Source organism: Anarhichas minor, unplaced genomic scaffold (assembly GCF_050575085.1).
Source record: "Anarhichas minor isolate MPS153535 unplaced genomic scaffold, ASM5057508v1 ptg000027l, whole genome shotgun sequence".
NCBI classification, from domain to species: Eukaryota; Metazoa; Chordata; class Actinopteri; order Perciformes; family Anarhichadidae; genus Anarhichas; species Anarhichas minor.
The window spans coordinates 12,020,007-12,041,148 of NW_027466473.1; the positions used below are offsets into that span (position 1 = coordinate 12,020,007).

A 21,142-nucleotide genomic window follows, 5' to 3' on the forward strand; every position below is an offset into this window, starting at 1 on the left:
TTTTTTGCACATTCATCACATACAATACAAACGAATCCTTGAGTTCTTAGATTAATCAAAGCCAAACAATTCAGGTTTTATTTCCCCCCTCTTGAGTCTGTGACTCCACACACACTCTGCTCAGTCTAATTGAGTCCCCTGTATTGCATTGCTTCCTCTTTGTCTCTCTGTAGATCCACTAGTGATGCAGCACTTCTAACTGGGTCAGCCCCATCTCTGCCTCACGTCCCTCCCACCTCACTGTTTCTCCAAGCCACCCCTCTCCTCCTCCTCCTCCTCTGTATATGCATAACATCCCTATGGACTTGTTTTCTTGCAGCTCATGTGCTTACCATGTGCAGCAGCTCTCTTCTCCCTATTCTCTCCCTTCTCCCCCTTTTCTGCCTAATTAATTTTGTGTCATCCACCCTGCAATACAGCCTGTTGACTCTCCCACTCACACACACGCACACTTTACATCTTGCATTACAGTTGTTTAAATTCAAACCTGGCCAGCTAATGGTTTGACAGTCTAAAGCGGTGTGAGTAGGTTTGTATGTACGCATGGCGGAGGCAGCTCTTATGCTCTTCTGATCTGCTGTTTTGATTGGCTGAGACGGTCGGGAACCTGTGATGTTAAGGGATATATAAGACTGAGCGGTGTCCAATCAAAGACTGTTACCGTGCAGCAACACGTACACTACATACATGCATCTGTATACATATGTAGACAAACACATCACTGTAACATGAACCATTAATCATAACACTGAGATTTTATTTCCCCCTGAGGCAGATATATTGCACAAACTACCACATCATCAGAACACATCCATCATTGGTCACAGCATCGCAATATGCAACATAAGTAGACCACATGCACCACACCAGATGGAAATAAAAAAAGAGAGGAAATGCTTGTGATGCTAAATATTTTTTCAGTGTGTGAGACTGAAACAGTGGGTGTGAGTTGAAAAAAATCTGTAAAAGAGATGCAGTAAACTGAAACGAAAGGTAAAGTGAAACGAATGACATCATAAAAGAGAGAGAGAGGTAAATAACAAATAAGAAACTGCAAGTTCTCATTGAGACATATCCTTACGGTCTTTTGGTTGTCACTTAATGTCAATTATTTTTAGGTGGCAAGGGAAATGTAAAATTATTTATGTATTTCCTTAAAAGAAAAGAGAGACTAAAATATATCTGCTTTATGTTTTGTAAATTCAGCAGCCTATAATCTCATAATAGCTGTTAATCTAAATGTTGATCTCAATATATGCTTCTACACATTATCTGGGACAATTTAATAAAACCACGTTCGTGTCAATACCCCACACACTATTTTAATTGTAAAATTGAAGAATTTATGGGGAGAAAATAAATCCTTGTTTGTATTTAATTGCTTAAACTTGTTAACGTATTACTATGGTTGCTACATGAGGCTTAAACATCAACCAACTGAATAATAATATTGACAACCGCTCATTTTGGTCGGCTGCCTGTCCTCAGTATCACACGCGGTCACTAGTAAGCCCCGCCCCTCGTCGTTTGATTGACATCTCTGATCCCGAGACAGCAGGGTGGCCAGTCACGCTCTCGCCATGCAAATGAGCCGCGCTCGGGCCGGGCGGGTGCCCATGTGGACCAGCACCATGCCTTGTTGTTCTGAGCGCTGATTGGCTCTCCGGCGACTGATTGTTCTTCATGCGCTGCGGGCCAGCGGCGAGGACGAAAACACGGAGCTTCGGTTACATGGAGCGGACATCTCTTTCTCGACTCCCACGGAGGTCCGCGAGTACACCGTGACCCCTTTTTGATCCAGGTTTTTTTTAACAGAGGTTTAGATAGTTTTAATGTAAAGTTTGACGTGATTTGAGAGAGCTAAAGGTTAGCGCTTAGACGACAGCGCGGAGTCGGAGGGAGTGATGTGGTCGCCGGGTTTTGTCAGAGGCCGTAGTAACAGGGCGGGGCAGGAATCTGGGAGGGCGGGCCCTAACGAGAACACGACTCGCCTTGTTGTGTGTATTCCCGTGCTCGCATCGCCATCTTGTTGCAATCCTATTTTTTTTTTTTTTAACGTATGCGAGGATCTACTTTCCGTTCGGCCGGATTAAAAATCGACCGTCTGGTTTCAGGAGCAACACACGGGGGACGAGAAGCTCGGGCCTGTGGGTGTGAACCGTGCACACAGCGCTTCCTACCGGGACACTGCCTACCTAACCCTCTCGGTCTTTTTCCTCCTTCCGTCCCGAGCCACCGGGTCGCCTGTCGTGAGGGTTTTACGCGCAATGAGCATCGACACACTTTTGGAGGCGGCCAGATTTCTGGAATGGCAAGCCCAGCAACAACAGATCACACGTGGTGAGTTCAACAGCAGACTGGTGCATCGCGCGGATCGTACGTGACAGTGCGGGCTACATCCTAAACTGCGTTTTTAGGGGGGGACCGTATCCCGTTACTATCGGCGACCGGGGCTTGCATTTTCAACCGACCCGCCTATGATGAACGGAAGCGTCTGCAGTTTTTGTTCATGCAAAAAAAAAAAAAAAAAAAAAGTCTGAAGTCCCTGCAAACTATCTGCGCATCCCGAGTCGCTAATTGTTGCACATATGTGTCTTCCCCTAATGCGGAAACGGTCAAACTTGTTTTCGGAACTACTTTGCGCGCTCGCGGTGTGTGTGTATGCGTGTGTGTGTGTGACAGTTTGAACACTAGTGACTCTCCGTACATGCGTGTGCGTACATGTGTGTGAAGAGTTCCTGTCAGTAACCGTGGTCCATTTATCTGTTGTATCTTTGTCATGTAGTATCTCGCTGTATGGTGTGCAGTTTATGGCAGTGCATAGACATGTAAAAGCTCAAATACACGTGTTTCCACCCCCCAAATCTAAAATGAGTGCTCGTTTCCAACAGAGGTTCACATATCTGCTACAAATAAGCTCTTACAATCGATTTGCCCCATTTCTTTTTCCCCTTTTTCTTGCCCGTCGAGCCTTAGCAGGGCGGTGTCGAGCAGAGCTCTGCTCTTTACATAATACCCTGACATTGCTCAGCTATCTTGTGACACACACACACACACACTGGGGCGGGCCCCTCACGCGCTCACCACCTCCCTTTTTTTGTTTATCTGCATGCGAGCGTGCGAGCATTTTAGACTATTTGTTTGCGTTCCTTATATTAATTTATTAAGACACGATGAGTCAGTCGAGGTAAAGAACCGTGACTCGCTGGGGGGGGGGGGGTGCTTTTCTCGTGTTTCTCCCCTCTGATGACGTGTCTGACAAATCAACCCCCTTCCCCCCGCATACTTACCCTACCGCGTGCTAGGATCCGCCCACAACGACCACGTGCACACGTCCCCCCCCCCCCCCCCCTCCTCTTCTAGATACACACCTACGCGCACGCACGCACGCACTCCTCGTCCCCGCCCTTCCCATTCAGTCTACTGACAGTGGCGGGTCAGAGAGAGAGAAAGAGACCCAGCCTCTCAATGCATAACTTATATTTACGTTTGGGTGCACTTGCCAACTCATAGCACAGTATATGTGGATTGTACTACAAAAGTTAAAAAATAAAGTTTTTTGTATACACCAGTAAATGTCAACATAGGTCAGTATGTTGGACGTTATTTTTGACTTCTGCTACTTGGCCCCTCTGTGTCAAATTTAGATTTTTTTGTGTGTGTCCTATTTGCAAACTAAAACAACAACTGTACTATAACACCAGTGTATCCTTTATAACTAGAACCAAGCAATACAGTTGCACTAATCATGGTCTCATAAAGGTATTTTTTAAATATTCATGTGTATCAAAATATGGGACGCGTATGCAAAATCTCAAGCAATGAACGGTGTTGACCTGCTATACATGACAGGAGGCTAAACTCTACATGACTGTAAAGCAGAGACTTTCTCTTAGTTTGTGTCTCAGCGTCTGGATAGAATAAATATCTGGAATTATACGATTACGGCTGCAACAAATGATTCTTTTCTTGATTAATTTAAAATCAGAAACCACAGAATGAGTGGCGTTTGATTTCAGCTCTAGGTACTACGATGATATCCCATGCGGTCCGACTTTAAACCAAGCGTAGTGCTTCCCAAAGAGGGAGTTGTACTTCCACTGCTCAGCAAGAAGAGATGTGAGCTCATGAATAATTCAGGAGCTCAGATCTCTACTCCGAGGAAGCCCTATTAATAGACAACTCAATTGTTGACAAATCCCACAAATTAAAACCCCGACATGAGTGATATTTTTAAGGCACGTACATCACACTTCTCCGAGGTGAAGAAGGCCGGCAGGTGAGAGGAGGATTGCGTCCTCAGAGGTTTGCAGTTCCACGTGGAGAAGAACTGAAAGTATTACTTAACAGGCAGCCAGGCATGTTGCCATGTGGTGTCTCTATTTCCTCTGTAATGGTGGAGATGGGTGGGCAGTGTGTTGGCGTCGTGCAGATTTGAGGAATCCCTGGGATCGTCTGTTTCTAATGCTGCCGTTTCCATAGTGACAGAGGGCTTTCCACAGTCGGCCTGGTGCGGTGTGCAATAACTACTCACTCACAGCATTTACAGTGTGTGAGTGTGAGTGTGAGTGTGATTCAATTTTTGGTCTTTTCTTTTTTTGTTTGCAACGAAGCTTAATTTATATGTTGACCAGCAGAGTGGCTCCTTGACATCAATCCTTATGCTGCTGGTCAGACGAGCCTGACGTAACCCAGCATGCTCGGAGCTGGGACGGTCCAATCACGGCGCAGACAGACAGAGGGGGGGGGGGGGGGGGGGGGGGGGGTTCTCTCCAGTCAGCAACGGATGCAGACTTGATTTCTCTGATTATTTCCCCCTCCCCACGATCCAATTGCCTGATGACATCATTCTGTGTGTGTGTGTGTGTGTGAAGACTAAACCTTTACATCATTCGTCTGATGTTGATAAATTATAAGTTATTGGTGATGTCCAGTAAGTATGGACGTTTGTGTGTCTGTGCATCCGTGTCGTTGCATAATGTCTGTTAGGGTATGAAAGGCAGATTTATGATTTTATCTTAAATCTGAACTCCTCTTCCAACCACTCTTATCCTCTGTCCTCATTTGTACGTCTTCTTTTCCCGCCTCCACACAGAAGAGGAGCAGCGCAGAGAGACGGAGCTCATCAACCGGGAGGCAGAGTCGCGGCGCGCGGAACTTGTGACGGCGCTGTCTCAGCCAATCAGAGCCAACCACGTTACTTGGGGCCATGACACTCACCGCCAACAGCCGCACCACCCGCCTCCCCCCTCTCTCCCACCTCCTCAAGTCCCCATCACTGTCATCCCAATGGTCCCAGTTGTCACCGCGACACCCTCTGTCCCGCCTTTTCCGCTTGCAACGCAGATTGCGGTGGCGGCAGCAACGTCGTTCAACGGCTCACTGCCAGTCAAGATGGCTTCCTCCCCCCCGCAGCAGCAGCAGCAGCAGCATCAGCCGCCCTCTCCTCACCTGTTGTGCACTCACCAGATTAAGGTAGAGACCAGTCCGCAGCTCATTGGTGTAAAGCCCGAGGTTCAGATTCAGTACTCGGCCTCCATCAGCACTAATGGATCTGGCTCTCTACATGCACTGGTCCCCCATCAACTTTCACCTTCAGCTCAGCCGCGGCCTAACGGAGTGACGATGGAGGACCTGAGGGGGATGGAAGGGAAGAGGAGACCAGGAGGGTCAGTTTGTGTGCGTGTGTGTGTGTGTGTGTGTGTGTGTGTGTGTGTGTGTGTGTGTGTGTGTGTTAAAAAGTGTACGTTGGTTTATGGTTGTATTGATGATTTATTTTGTGTTTCCAGAGCGGGGACCAGAGAGGTGCATAATAAACTGGAGAAGAACAGGTTAGTCATAATAAACTACTTGTTGTTGTTGTTGGTCTCATCTCATCATAAATAAAGGAAAGCAGCCATGTTTGTTTTATCTTGACCACCACGTTCTCACAAAGTTTTGTGTTTTTATCACGTTTGTCGTGAAAGAGTTTCATCAGCCCAAAAGTAATGACATTTCCTCAACCCATGCAAAACCATGAAGTCCGTCTCAAGCATGTAAAATTGGAGTCATGAGGTCTCTTTTTGATGACCGCAACTTGGTTAAACTCTCAAGCTTTTGCTAATTGATGGTGAATACTCTCCAAGACAGTAAGCTGATGACAACCATATCAAAAAGTTTGACCCTTTCTCGTTTCTGACTCTTGGCCCTTCAGGCGAGCACACCTCAAAGAGTGTTTTGAGATGCTGAAGAAGAACGTTCCAAATGTTGATGAGAAGAAAACCTCCAACCTCAGTGTGCTCCGCAGCGCTTTGCGTTACATACAGGTAGAGTTTCAACACATTTTCTCAGCTTTCCCGGCATGGAAAAGGCTGAAAGCCTTAACATACACTGGTGCGACACATTATTCTGGGTGCTGCTCGCTGCTTGTTTTGTCATCTTATTGTTTTCATCTTTCTCCGGTCTCGAACGGATCGGTTCAGCTCAAGGTACAGCTCAGGCTTTGCTCCCCTGCAATTGATAAACGATGCTTGTTTGTTCGCCATTTAGCCCCTTTTTTTTGTGTATTTAATTGACATTTCTATCAAGTGTTGTGTAACTCCATCTTCTAGTCATATAGTGTCATGAAGTGTGTTACAGAAAAGGCTCTGGTTCTCCCAAGAACTAAATAACTAAAGAATAAAGGAGTAACATTTTTGGGGGGAGTTGGGTGGAGAAGTAGCATTGCATTGCTGCGGGTGGTGTGTGTGTGTGTGTGTGTGTGTGTGTGGGAGGGAACGGTGTAGCCTGGAGAGGTGGGTTTTTAGAAGAGGGAGGACTTCTGCACTGTGGCAGAAATGAATGGCAGCCTGGAGCCAGATTCAGTGGCTCCTTTTTTTTTTTTTTTTTTAGTGGAGTAGAAGCTTCACGATTTAGAGTTCAGTGGAATATGCCGTCGGGAGTCGGTGGAAAGGAGCTAAATTAGGCCACGAGATGGAAGAACTTGTTCAAAATAAGACTGGCTTCAAAGTCGATGGCCAGCCAGCAGGGAGCACAACAGATAAGGATTGGACTCTTTGACATGATGCTGCTGATCCATACAGTGTGGTTAAGGTTTCCATGTGTTGTAAAGAAGGTTTACAGAAGACGGGTCACTATTCATCAGCCACAAAAACAAACGGCAACATTGTTGATAGGACCTACTAGCGCTGAAACAGTTGATCAGTTAGTCGGTCGACAGTTAATCATCAACAGATTTGATAGCATATTGATTTATCGAGCATAGATGTCAAACATTGAGTTACTACATCGACTCAAATGTGAGGGTTAGCTCCTCTTCTCTCTTTTGTAAAAATGTAATAAGTGGAATAATTAAATGGTACAAATAATCATTAGTTGCAGTCTGGGTATCCACACAGCTACCAGTCGGTACCACACAGTGGCTGGCAGTAGCTCCCTCAGCCCGCACTGTCGCACAGACACTGGTTAGTGGGGAAATACACACAATATTTAAAGGAATATTCAATATCAAGGAAATCACATGAAAAACCCAATGATTTGTTTCACTCCCTCAACTTCATCACATCTAACAAAACGCTTCACATGTCAAATCTAATCTTTGTGTTTAACCTGGAATCTTTGATTTGGACTACAGCCTTGTGTAAAATAATAACACAATTTGTTGATGTGAACACAATATGATTCTACTGAAAGTCAATAACACAGAATTATTTACCAAAACCAGCTTACACCGCTGCACTAATCCCAAACTGCTTCTAGCTGATTGTCTATCTCTTGCTCTGTGTATTTCTCCTCTAATCTAGAATATAATCAGTTTTATTGTAGACGAGTGGCTCGCCCCCTCCTTTTCCCCTCCTCTCTCTCGGTGCTTCTCCTCGTGTAAACCTCCCTCCTCCCCTCCCCTCCCTCTCCCTGAGCCATGTGAGATCTGAGCACATGGCTAGCGCAAGCCTGGTGACGTCACCGTCGCCCACCCACTCCGATCTGCTCTGCACCTCTAGACTGCGGAGAGACCGTGATAGGTGCCGGCTACAGCCGTGTTTCCATGGAGGAGGTGCCGATTTGCGACAGCTGTGTCCGATTTGCTTTGTCTTATAAAACCCCGTCTGTCTCGGCCTTTTCTTCTCTACACCTCGGTCCTTCTCGGCCTGTTTCTCCCCGCTGTCTCCTGGTAACCATCGCAAAAGGCAGCAGGTGGCCACAGTAGTCTGGTAATCCATGTCTGTCTGCACAGGTGTGTGTGTGTGATGTAAAAAAACAATCAAACTCTTGTTATATTGGTCTTTTGTCAATGGCTCCTCCTGTCACAGACTTGTTGTCTGCCTTAACCTCATAGCAACCGTGTGAAAACCACACGTCCACACAGATGTGTGATTAAGACACCTTCTTCAGGCCAAATATCAGCACGCTTGAGTCATCTTCACCTCTTTTCTCTTAGGGAGGACATCTTGGAAGAGGAAGGATGAAGGAGGTATAGATGAATCGGGGGAGGAGGGGTAAAAGGAGGGAATGGTGTCGAGGGAGCGATGGATGAAGGTGTGGGGTGGAAGTGTAGAGGGGGAGGGGGAGGGGGGGGGGGGGGGGTGTTCTGAAGCCCCCGACTGGCAACCAACCAGTCACATCACTCCTTTTATGTAATTACCTCCATGCTTCACCCAATTAGATAGCTCCTTGTGTTTTTTTTTTGTTTTTTTTATACAAACTGCTGCTCAAGCAGCCAAATCCTCACGGATGAGGTTGCCAAGGAAACTGCTATGGGTGACAGCTGTTTCCTTGGTGATGTGCTGCAGGCCTAATGGTGTCTGGGTTTTAAGACCTTTGACGTGATGTTCATGGGTGCACATGTAGCACATAAACAACCAGTGGTAGAGGCACGATGTTCATTATTCAGTGAGTGTGCACACAATACAGATGGATCAGACATGAAATAACAGGCACGAAGCAGCTGGAATTACTTTTTCAGTAAATGTGACACGGCCTCGATCTGATTGGCTGTGGTTCCCAAACCTCCCTGTCACTCGTGACCTCACAGTTCACCAGGTCTAGACCGGTCGCTGTGAGTTTTGGGTTGGGAGCGGTGAGGTCATCGCATGCCTGCAGAGAGCAACCAGCTCGTGCTCACTGAGGTGAGTCTCCTGTAGTGGGATCATGTGTCCTCCATGTGCTTATTTCATGTCCCCGGTCTCGCATCTCCGTCCTTCATCTTCTCTTCTGGTTGCACCAGCAGGACAGGAGACTGTTCTAACAGTGTTGAGCATTCAACAGCTGGATATTTATTTATGGTAATGCAGTGAACCAGTAAAAGCTTACCAGCATTTGAATGGTTTCTGTTTCTGGTAACCAACATTAGCCCGTCCTGTCCCACCTCTCGACGCCCTTCTTTACACCCCCCCACAATTTTCCTCCCCCCCCCTCTCTCTCCCTCCTCCTCTCTCCCCCTCATTCCTGCCTAGTAATCTGTTAATGTCCTTATCCTGTCATACTGGTGCTCATGCATCAGCTGACCCACACATAAACTGGGTCACATTGGCCACATGCTAGGACCGGAAGGGCTCTTTATAAATCTTTTTGTGTAGTCTTTTTGTGTCTACTGCTGTGTTTGTCTTCCTTGTTTCATTTGTAAATCTATAAAAACACACATGCAGCTCAGCGCATGGCAGCGCTGTGCTCAGAATCAAGTGTAATGACTGTAATGTTCAGGCTAAAGTAATCCATTCACATCAGAACTGCTGGGATGGTGGCAAACTTGAGTGATTGGTGGTAATAAAACGATGACTCCTGCTCTGACCCCGTCGTCTCGAAAAACAAGCATGATATCCAGGAAATGGGAGGAGCTTAGGTAGATTACCAGCAACAAAAGCAGTGCGAACATGCTTGAATTTGCGTGCGTGGCTTCCTTCTGGTGTATGAAACTGAGAGCGTGGGGAACATTTTGTTTCAGGATTGTGCAAGCTGGGAGAAATGTGGGAGTGGCCGAGAGTGCACAGACAAAAAAAAAAAAATGTCTTAATTCTCTTTTCTGTTGCAATGACAGTTCTTTAAAAGATTTAAAACTACCTCTGGCTTCATAGCCTGTACGTAAGGTGCATTCTAGTAGTAATAACGGCCTCGGACAGAACACGTTATTTATTTCCCCCTGTTGTTAAAAGTATATTTTATTTCCTTGTTTTATAATCTGCTCCTGTTTTCCGTCTTAATCTGCTGTTGCTGGTGTTGGCTATTAATGCAAACTCACACTAATATTCCAACACTCCTCCATCTGTTTCACATTAACACATGGCCAGTATTTCATGGGGCATAATCCCGCTGCTCCCCTCAAAGGCTTTTATTGAAAACTACTTTTAACTTCTAACACCGAAGGAAAAACACATCAAATGAACAGAACAAATGATGTGAGTGAGGACTAATTTATTGTTCTAGAGAAACTCGCATGCAGAACTTACATGATAATATGAACCATTGTGACAGCCTTTTATTTGAGAATTAATACAGTACATGTGCCAGCAACGTACCAGTCTTCATTTCTTAATTATACTGTGATTGTCTGTGAGAATTTATTCTCCAGTGTTTTCAGACGTGCTCGTGATCCTAATCTTCCGTGCCGTCCGTATCTCCTCTGGTAGACTTTGAAGCGTAAGGAGAAGGAGTATGAGCACGAGATGGAGCGCTTGGCCAGAGAGAAGATCGCGACGCAGCAGCGGCTGGCCGAGTTGAAGAACGAGCTCAGCCAATGCATGGACGTGATGGAGATCGACCGAGTCCTCCGTCAGACCATCCAGCCGGAGGACGACCAGGCCTCCACCTCCACCGCCTCAGGTACAGGGATGAGATGCGGCGACTCGCAGAAGAGATGCACTGATCAGTCTCGTATATATCAGATCTTCAAATTTACACACACATGTGCTAACATGATGGTTTTACGTCGCACACACATATTTACATAAGCCTTCATGTACACACTTTGTGGATGGTTCCATGGTGACTAACGGTTTCCTCTCTGGTCCCCAGAAGGAGAAGACAACTTTGAGCAGGACATCGACGAGGACGTCCTTGCTCCTCCCGCTCTCGCGTCGCTCCCCAAACCGCCACCTCCCATCTTACAAGCCCAGCCGCTCCTCAACCATCACCTGTCGATCCAGCACGCCACCCTGCCTCTTTCTGGAGTCCTGAACGTGCCCTCCTCCTCCTCCGCTCCTCCTCACGCCATCGCACCTGCTCCGGGTCCGCCCCCTCCGCAGCCTGCCCATCCCATTCACCCCCCGGCGATGCAGATGCAGTCCACCGTGATCGCTCACGCTGCCGTGTCCCACCCGTCGGTCATCCAGGCTGTCAATCACAGCCTGCCGGCGAGTCACAAGCATCTAACGCACATCGCCCCGTCGCCCGGCCCCATCTCCTCCATCCATCAGCCGATGGCGGCGGCGGCGGCGCCGGCTTCCGCCGCTCACCAGCCGATGGCCGCCCAGCCCATCGGACACATCACCGTCCACCCGGTGGCTCATCTGGGAGGCCCCCTCCAATCCCACCTCCCGACTCTCTACCCCCAGGGCGTGTCTGTGTCCCAGCCCACCATGGTGGGCCACATCACGCACACCTTCACCCATCACGCCCTGCCGCACGTCCAGGCCAATCCTCAAGCCAACACTAACGGAGCCCAGATGAACAGTGCGGCCGTGATCAGCCAGGGGAGCCCGTCGCTAGGGAAACCCACCGCCGTGCTGGCCCCCCTCCCTCAGTTGGTCGGACAGGCCGCCGTCCTCAACCCTGTCACCATGGTTACAGTCCCAACCTTCCCCGTCGGCACGCTCAAACTGGCCTGAAGGTAAAACACAACGTAGACGTGGGGCTGTCGGTTGAAGGAGAGAAAGATTCAGACCTTCTGGATGCGTTTTTTATACTCCTATCAATAATCAACTGCAGAGAATCTCTGGCACACAGAAATTGACAAAAGAAAAACATCAGTTGTTTTTTTTGGACAACTTGTGATGGAAAATCTCCGGAGATATTTTGGTCACAGCTCTGTTAGTTTGTGAACAATAACATTAAAGCAGTCAGTGGGTCAGGCCATTGTTTGTGAAAAAATAAGACATTTGTCTGCGCTGCAAAGACAGGAACTCTGTTCTACCTTCCTTCCTACTTCTCTCCTTCCTTTCCTTTTCTCCTCTCCTTCCTTTCCAACCAGAAGCACTAACATAATAAGCTCAGTTCACACTCAGGCATCAAGGATTTACCTTAACGATTCATCCACTCATCGAGGGAAAGAGAGTTGTTTGTCGTTGGACTGTTGGTGATTCAATATGTGCCCGTTTTTTTTATACTCGTAATCATGACGTCACGTGGAATAATGTCACTGATGTGTTTGAGAGCAGGAGGAGCTCCTAATGAATTACAGACCGGTGGAAAGTAGCTCACGTTACATAGTTGGCTTAATAGAGCTAAAGCGTTGTCAGTTTCTGATGCAGTTCTTCACTTTTTCACTTTTAACTCATGTTTATTGCATCCAGTTCTTGCTCCTCGATGTGACTGTTAAACCTTCTCCATTTACCTCCAAATCAGGGTTCCTTGCCACTCCACTTGGCACCACACACCTTGCAAATAGTTTAAGAAAAAGCCTGAACAGTGCAATAATACAACCAGATCTACAGTTTAAGAAAGAAAAAAAAAAAAAAAAAAGACCTCAAGTTTGGTCACAAGTGTCCCATTCAACAATGGAGTTTTTTTTATCCACTACGTCTCTGTTATTAAATACGGAGCAACTCCAGATATGATCGGCAGGGTTAAAGGGGCAGAATTTGGGCAATGATTGCTTAGTTTGCTTAACGTACAGAAGCATACCGGCCTGTTGACGACTTATGAGTTAGGATGAGAAAGTACTGAATGCAGTCAGTTGAAATATACATTGTTATAGACTGTTTTGACACGATGCTGAACAAGACTCTACATTATCCCAAATGCCTCAAATTTGTGTTGTGAGTTTAATGTGAAAGACTGGAAAAAAAACCTCCTCTACAGCTGCTCTCAAAACATTCAGTGACAGGTGTTCCTGTAGGGCCATGGTCCTCTTCACTCTAATGCAACAGCTCCCTCTGCTGCCTCATCCCAGACCTCATTCTGATGTCACACACACACACACACACACCTGCGGCACAACACAAACTTCCTGCACAGGCTTTTAAAATCTACGATGAGACATGTTGAGTGTAAGAGTTCCCTCTTTACCTTGAAAGAAAAGAAAGGAAATCTTAACTCAAGAAGTTGTGTCCTGCATTATATCCCATACGGTCGCCTGAGTAACTCAAACTGCTGAGAAGATTGTAAGATTGGGAGGTGTGGATGAAACTCCAGAAGGGTAGTAAATGGACCTTGAGTTAAGATTTTTACTCGTCAAACAAGGTGACATACATTTGTCTCGTTAAACAATTGGGATACAGCACAAAAGAAAGTTAAAAAGACTGGAAAAAGTATCGTTTTCAGGCCTAAAAAACAATTCACATATTGCAGTTTTGTGAAGAATAATTTGGCAGCGACATGACATTTATTTTTGACAACAAACGATATGAAACATTATGAAACATTACGCCAAATCCTCTGAAAGAATATGTTTCCATTACAAACAAGGAAAATGTGTTGTGACACCCACTTTTCTTTTGTGTGTGTGTGTGTGTGTGTGTGTGTGTGTGTGTGTGTGTGTGTGTGTGTGTGTGTGTGTGTGTGTGTGTGTGTGTGTGTGTGTGTGTGTGTGTGTGTGTGTGTGTGTGTGTGTGTGTGTGTGTGTGTGTGTGTGTGTGTGTGTGTGTGTGTGTGTGTGTGTGTGTGTGTTCATGTTCATGTGCACACACTCAAAACGTTCATGGCCTCACAGCCTTCTTGCCAGCCTATACATGTCACACCATGAAATCTCCCATCGTCGTATGTGTTCGTAGTCGACGTCGCCTCTTCTGCTGTTTCTGTACGTTATGTCTATATGTGACTGTATTCAATATGTTTTATAATCTGTACTATAGTTAATCCTACTGTACCTGTAGCATGGCTCCGTTTGTTGGTTCTACAGTTTGCCCTGTGCATGATGGAGTGTGTGTGTGTGTGTGAGAGAGTGTGTGTAGCAAGCAAGATATTTTTTTACACAGAGGCGATTTATGGTATGAGCCTGTTTGAATGCTATCGTGTGTGCCTATACTCAGTTTTCCTGAACACTGTGACAACTCTGGCAAAACACGAACACGTCGAGCGAATGGAAGAGACAAAGATTTACTGTCATGACTGGGTTTTTTTTAATGTTTCTAAGTTTTCCATTTTGTGAGTTGGACTGAGATGTGGAGTGGAAAAAGTAAAAAATCAAAAAAAGTTGTTGCTCTTTTCTTGATAACATGTCTAATATTCGATTTGACTTTTTTGTAATATTTGTATTTACGTACGAGAGATTTGTGAACTTGTGATGGTATGCACGTTTTGGCATATGAGTGTATGCATCTTAACATTTTAAATGCTCGTTTCTTTTTGTTTTGCATGTAGATTGCCCTTTTAGTTTCTTTTGTTTAAACGTTTTTTGTTTTTCTGTTTATTTTTGGGACCATGTACAATACTGTATGACGTGGGCAGGATCTTGGACCTCATGCTACATTGATATTATATATGAATATAAAAACATGTTTTCCCTATGGAGAAAGTTTTAAGTTATATATCGCCTGTACACTTTGGGCTGCCTTTTAGATCTAACTGTCCACTGTTTAAGATAACAATGATGATAATGAATAAAACATATTAATGAAGAATTATGCTGATGAAATAATAAAGATTCTTAATAAATCTTATTACATTTACTACACATGTTGCTCCTGTATTTATTGGTCTTGTGTGAAAAAAAGACAAACTGCAGTTGGAAAGCTTTTTAAAACATTTTTTTACTTGTCTTTACGAAAAGAATGAGATTAAAAATACAAAAAGATAGAAAATACAAGTAACTCACAGGTAATAAACATGAAAAATGCTGTTTACAAATTCAAAACCCAACTTCAACATGACTACAAAGACCCCTAGATGACTGTTACATGCTTATCAAGGTTACTACTCAAGTTGCAGTCCTGGAACACATTAATGGAACAAAGGTAACTATTGTCTCCGGATGAAGACATATGATGATCGTCATTTTAGGATGAAGAATGAAGAAAATCACAGAATCGATCCACCTGTGAGCCAGTGTTGACCTGCTGAAGTCTGGAACATCTCCTGGCTGCAGGTAAGCAAACATGCGCAGGAGTTTGAGAGGCTGCGTCTTTATACTTCGTCTAAAGTTCACTTGTTTGTTATTTTTTGGGGGGACAGACAACCTCAACGTCGCTACTTTGATTTTCATACAAGTTCATCTCTTTTTGCTCATGCATTGTAGACGGGGTCTCCTCTGTGTTCCTGGGCGCTCCTCCTTCGTCTCCTCCTCTTCAGAAACCACCTCTCTGGCTGTGCTGCATGTGCTCCTGGACCCTCTCCAGCACCTCCTGCATCCTCCTCAGCTACAGAGGGGGATAAATGAGGTGAGTGGTGATAACGTCACTGTGGCCGAGTGAATGAACGAGAGAAACGTACCTCTTCGTCTTTCTCAAAGAGGATTCTTTCCGTCTGAGAGTCGGGGGGAGCCAGCGGCAGAGGAAAATCGGCCTCACTCTGCTCTCCATGCTTCTCACGCAAACTAAGACCCATAGTCACACAAAGAAGAACCTGCGTGAGCACCCGGCTTAATCAGCACAGAAAATATCAGTGTGCACATGTGCTGCATGGATTTGTTCTTTTTTTAAGAGCCTATATTGTCTTTAAAACATCCTGTAAAACAAACCCCTCTCCTCCTAGAAGCAACAATGTAAAAGGCAAGTGTGTGAAATAATCATCAAGACTCGTGTTCCTCAACTAATGGTTGCCCACAAATAAGCAACTTCAGAGACAGAGTTTTATTGACTCAAAGAAGTTTAATCAACCAATCCACGGTGTCCGCGTGCATCCCGACTCCACACACCTGCGCTGCTTCTCCTGCACCACCATGCGCGTCATATTCTGAATGCACTGGGCTCTGTAGTTTTCATAGTGCGTCTCCCCCGTCACATCCTTCAGGTCCTGCATGTGCGTCCTCACCAGCATGTTCCTCAGCAGCAGGAAGTCAGAGTGAGCCGGGTTCTCCACTGACCATGCAACGACAACGTGACACGAGATCAGACCGTTTTTATCTTTGCTATCAAATGGAACAAAAGTCATGGAACAAAATCAAGTAACCACCCAAATACAAAATGTCTAAAGACACTGTAAAAGCTGACTAAGACAAAAGAGGAATTTACCTTCTACCACACCCCAGGGATAGACACGACCCCTGAACTTGCGACCCTCACTCTCCGCCTGCACATTACTCCCAATTACTGCAAATGGGATGCTGTCCTGCAGGGAGAATCAAAAACAAGGCGCTGTCAGTCTTACCCTGGATGAGACGGCACGTTTAAACAAAATTAGAGTCAACTGAAGAACCTTGAGTATCTGGTCCTGTCTTTTAAAGTCTTCGTCCTCATCTGAATCACACTCGGGAAACTGGTAGATGTTGATCCCAAACTGCTCGATCTCCTCTCTGATCTAGAGTACGTGAACACATTGAAACAATAACGCTTGAGGAGAAACAGACAAGAAATGAAAAATAAAGCTTCTCCTCAATTACGTGCGTGTGTTTAATGATTTCACACCTTCAGCTTCTTTCTGTCGACCTCCGCTTGTGTCAGGCTATCGGCTTTGGCCACAACAGGAACTATGTTAACTTTGTTATGCAAAGCCTTCATGCACGCCACATCCAGAGGCCGAAGACTGATGTTACAAAATAAACAAACATGTGTATGTTAGTGCACACAAGCAGGAGCATGCCAAAAAGATATTGAACAACTTTTAGGTGAGGCTGTTGCAGTACTGTTTGACTAGTTTAGCCTCGTGGGCAGAAGTAAAGACATGTCGTCAGCGTACCCGTGGCCAATTGGAGAGATGAAGTAGAGGCAGCAGTGGACTCTGTTGTCCTGGATGTTCCGTCTGTTCAACCCGCTCTCGTCTCTGAAGTACTGCTCAAACTGCTGGTCGATGTAGTCTTCTATTGGATTCCAGCTGATGCAGACATACAACATCTGTGAGTAAAACAACAACCCTGGCGGATAGCTGACAGTTTAAAATGCAATGCCGTGAGTTGCAGTCTGGTTCATTATCACGGGGCCTGTCTTTAACACCAGAACAAATGTCACGTCCGGGTCAAGCTGCTTTGAGTTTGAAGGCGGAGAAACATGCCGCGGGCGCACGTTGATGACCCCCACCTTTCTGTGTCGTTGACAGCGTCTCCGAACCCCGGTGTGTCTATGATGGCGAGCCTCACTTTGATTCCTTTCTCCTCAATGCTAATGGTGTGTTTTACGATGTCGACTGTTTGATCGATCCGTTCTGCGGACACATACAAGTGCAAAGTAACTACGCAGGCAACGAGTTAACAGTGAGTGCAAAGCATGCACAAGAACACGCGCACGCCTCAGGGCCAGAGAGGAGTAACAGCATCAACATTAGCACAACAGAAATGGCAGCTAACAAAAATAAATAACAGACCTAATCTCACCTTGTGCATTGGGAACCTTCCTGTCTTGGTAGAGGTCCGTGAGGAACAAACTGTTGATGAGTGTGGATTTACCGAGGCCAGACTCCCCTACAGAGAGAAAGACACAACCCAGAGCTCTTGAAGTAGCACGAGTAACATACCACATCCAAGTGTGCAATGTCTGTATTCCTCTGAAGGATTTACTTCAACAAACAGGAAGTGCTTCTTCACACATAAAACGAGATGACATGTAGAAATCAGAGCAGGTGCGTCTGTAATCTACACCGATGAACGCATTTCTTAGCATTGTATCAGTTCATTTAACATCCAAAGTTCTAGATGTTTGTATATGGAGGTGTGATTTGCAGTGTGCAATACAATCCCCGTTATAGGAGAGATGTTACATTCTGTCACGATAGCAGCCCGTTAAAGGTTCCCAGTTAGCAGACATATGGGAGGACTCACCCGCCACCAGAAGCGTAAATGCGAATCCTTTCTTCACCGTCTTTCTATGAACCTGGTTGGGCAACGTGGCGAAACCCACATACTCTTTGTCCCGATCCTGCAGAATGAAAACACAAACGCAATGTGTGCATATTGTTTATAAGTAAGGATTAAGAGAGTGAGTACTAATGCTACTTTATGTTACAGTCATGGTAACAACCATGACTGTAGCGGCCTGACCTGGACAACGTGACCCTCATCATGATCTGCAAAGCATCATGGGGCCAGACCACCTAAGTCACGTCTAATACCCGTTAACAACGTCGTCATGCAGCACTGATTTTAACATGAAAGTTAATGTCTGACATCCGTAACTAACTTTATATTTCCTTTATGTTGATAGTGCAGCTGCAAAGAGTTTTCTGAACTCCATAGTGGGAGTTCAGAATCGTGTACAAAGTTAGGAAATGTATAAAACTAGGGCTGTCCTTGACAAAACAAATCCTTAGTTTAGTTTACTCACACGATTTTGTCGACTAATCAATTGGCTGATTTATCGACAGATCTGTAAAACTTAAGTTACTCCACAAAGAATCATGCAAAACCACCATAAAAAATGAGTAATCGACTAAAGCAATCTTAGACGACCACGACCAAAACAACCGATTGGTCGACTAAGAGTGGGCAGCCATATTTAAAACAGAAATGATGTAACTTAGGGGCTTCTTCTGACACACAGAAACCCACCTCTGGAGAGTCATAAGGGTCAAAGCGTCCCCAGGGGCTGTGTGGACGAGACGCCGGGCTGAGTGGACAGTCCATAGACACCTGAGAGATGAGCTGCCTCCTCAGCGCCAAGAGCTGAAGATCTGCGTTTGGTCCCACGCGACTTGGTCTATGGGGGACTGTCGGAGAGCCAGCGGGGTTGCAGAAGACGGCACGGGGCAGACGGGGAGTCCCGGGGAGGCTGGTGAGTCCGTTGGTTGCTGTCCCAGTTCCCTCCGCCTCACGGTGGACTGGTGCCTGGTGGTCCGGTGCCTGGTGCTGGTCGCCAGGCTGAGAGATGGGAGGCAGATCCCTCATGGCGAAAGGAAACTGAGTGTCCTCCTGGTCCTCGATGGACAGACTGGACAACTGTGACAGGAGGCACATTATGGATTTTTATGTACGATGGAAAGTCTCAAAAAATATAGTATCGCTTTTAATCAAAACTAAAAGGGGGAGTGATTTATTTTTCCTATTTACTGATCTGCTTGGAAAGATGACGGCACAATAAGAAAGTAGATTACTCTTGAGGCCAAAGTAAAAGACAGACAGAGAGCTAAAAAGAGCACAGAAACCTTAAAATATGTAGTTAATTCAGTAATCACAGAACGTTATGACTACATTACAGTTAGAGTCGTTAGTCAATGCGGGACACAAACAAATCCAGCACCGGAAGTCCTTTCCCCCTCAACTGAAATGTAATAATCTTTAATCTATGTATGTATAGCATCATTGGTATCACAAACTGACTAACAGTCACTGTCATGCTCTCTGAATACAGAGCATAATGAGTCTTCTGTGTCTTTTGTTGTGGTGGATATCCTTTCTTCACCGATTAGTCCTGACTTGTGATCCCATTATATCATTACAGAGGCCTTCATCCATCTGTCCAGGCAGGGTGTGTTGACTAACAACACACCGTCTGGAGTTGGAGGTCTGTAAACATGAGTGTCAAACTGGATTTACTGTAGAATAAAGTAGTAGTTTTAAAAATCCTACTCGCTGTCATGAGCGGTTAGCACAGCCGAGACTCCACACCTGCTTTACAGGAGACGCACATTTCAGGGCTCGCATTGTGCTGTTGAGGCCCAAAGACAGCAGAACAACACGGCCCACAGTGCTGCTGGCCTGATCACGGTTCGTCTGCCATCCCTCTACCTGTCAGCTCTCATTACCCACAAAGCTTTGCAGCAGGCTTAACCCAGCTTCTAATGCTGTGACAGGGTGGGGGTTGGAGATTTAACTCTTAAACACACACTAGCTACAAACACTATCATTAAAGACTATTCTACAATTGTGTCCTACCTCCTTTTCTGAGAAAGTTGCATCTTTTTTGAGCAGAGGATAGAAAATATAAAAGGGAAAACATTTAATGTTTGTAAAAAAAAAAAGACAATACAAATGCATAGAGACTTGTAGAAGCTGGATAATGAGTAGAAGAGTATGGCTGTTGGTCCAAGTGAAATAAATAAGCTCCTGCTATCAATACTCAAAACTTTAAAACAAAATTCACACTTTAAGCTAGTAGAACATAACACTGAGTGGCTTATAACAACATGTTCTCCCATTGTTTATATCACACACAGCATCCTCCTGATGCACTATACTTACTCTTCTTGAATAAAGGGCAAACAAATATAAGTGCCATACAAAATACCTAAAAAAACAACAACCTCTGGCTGCTGTTGGATGACCAATTCATATTGCAGAAACTATCGGTTATTGTAAAAACAAATCAGTAATGCAACCTAGATGTGTTACAGACGAAGTTACCTTTCTTGCTGCTGCTGCGGAACCTGACTGGAGATGACATGTGCTGCATGTTGCTGCCTCAAACTGTCCCCAGATCAGAGGAAGACAAATTGGAATAAAAACCACGATGTGAGTGATGCCGAAAGACCAAACTACACAAGAACTAATACAGTATGATGAGGCATGTGGTGTGCGTGGGTTCATGCACACACACTGATCTCCGGGTGCAGTCCGCTCTGACGTTAAGTATGAGAGAGAGAGAGAGAGCGCGTGGAGGCTCAGTACTAACAGCTGGTGATTCAGTGCAGGATGCTAACAGCTAGCTACTACTACTACTGACAATAATAATGATAATACAAATACAAATAATAACTGCTATTACTGCATTTTTCATGATTGTGCTCAAAAGTATGCTAGCTGTTATAAAAATGTTTAAATGTGTAAAAAATATTTAGTGTGCCTCTGCTATCATGTAGGCTAGCATTAGCTAGCTAGCTAGCCCCGGTTCGGCTCTATAAGATAACTAGATTAAAGTTAAACCTCACCTCTCCCTGGCTTCCTGAAGTTACGTAGATGTAGACAACCCAACAATTAGTCTCATGGTAATAT

The 21,142-nt window shown here is 45.4% G+C and overlaps 2 protein-coding genes across 4 annotated transcripts; one reads left to right on the forward strand and one right to left on the reverse strand.

Annotated features, from left to right (window-relative positions):
* Positions 1–1,896: 1,896 nt before the first annotated feature.
* mntb (MAX network transcriptional repressor b) lies at positions 1,897–14,803 on the forward strand. 3 transcript variants are annotated; one of them, XM_076101713.1, is made up of 6 exons: positions 1,897–2,340; positions 5,096–5,669; positions 5,790–5,830; positions 6,184–6,305; positions 10,602–10,794; positions 10,990–14,803. In XM_076101713.1, the coding sequence occupies exons 1-6, from the start codon at positions 2,268–2,270 to the stop codon at positions 11,796–11,798; spliced, it is 1,812 nt and encodes a 603-aa protein (XP_075957828.1). In that variant the 5' UTR covers positions 1,897–2,267; the 3' UTR covers positions 11,799–14,803. The 3 variants fall into 3 exon arrangements, with proteins under 3 accessions (XP_075957828.1, XP_075957827.1, XP_075957829.1); XM_076101712.1 differs by having other exon boundaries at positions 1,922–2,340; positions 10,987–14,803; XM_076101714.1 differs by having other exon boundaries at positions 1,927–2,340; positions 5,790–5,831; positions 6,194–6,305; positions 10,987–14,803.
* A 57-nt stretch (positions 14,804–14,860) lies between these two features.
* Positions 14,861–19,169, reverse strand: septin4a (septin 4a). The gene is made up of 11 exons (XM_076101715.1): positions 18,764–19,169; positions 18,038–18,134; positions 17,594–17,680; positions 17,301–17,424; positions 16,963–17,097; positions 16,692–16,809; positions 16,483–16,584; positions 16,299–16,395; positions 15,983–16,145; positions 15,559–15,661; positions 14,861–15,485 (listed from the first exon to the last, which is right to left on the reverse strand). The coding sequence occupies exons 1-11, from the start codon at positions 19,166–19,168 to the stop codon at positions 15,414–15,416; spliced, it is 1,503 nt and encodes a 500-aa protein (XP_075957830.1). The 5' UTR covers position 19,169; the 3' UTR covers positions 14,861–15,413.
* Between the last annotated feature and the right edge of the window lie 1,973 nt (positions 19,170–21,142).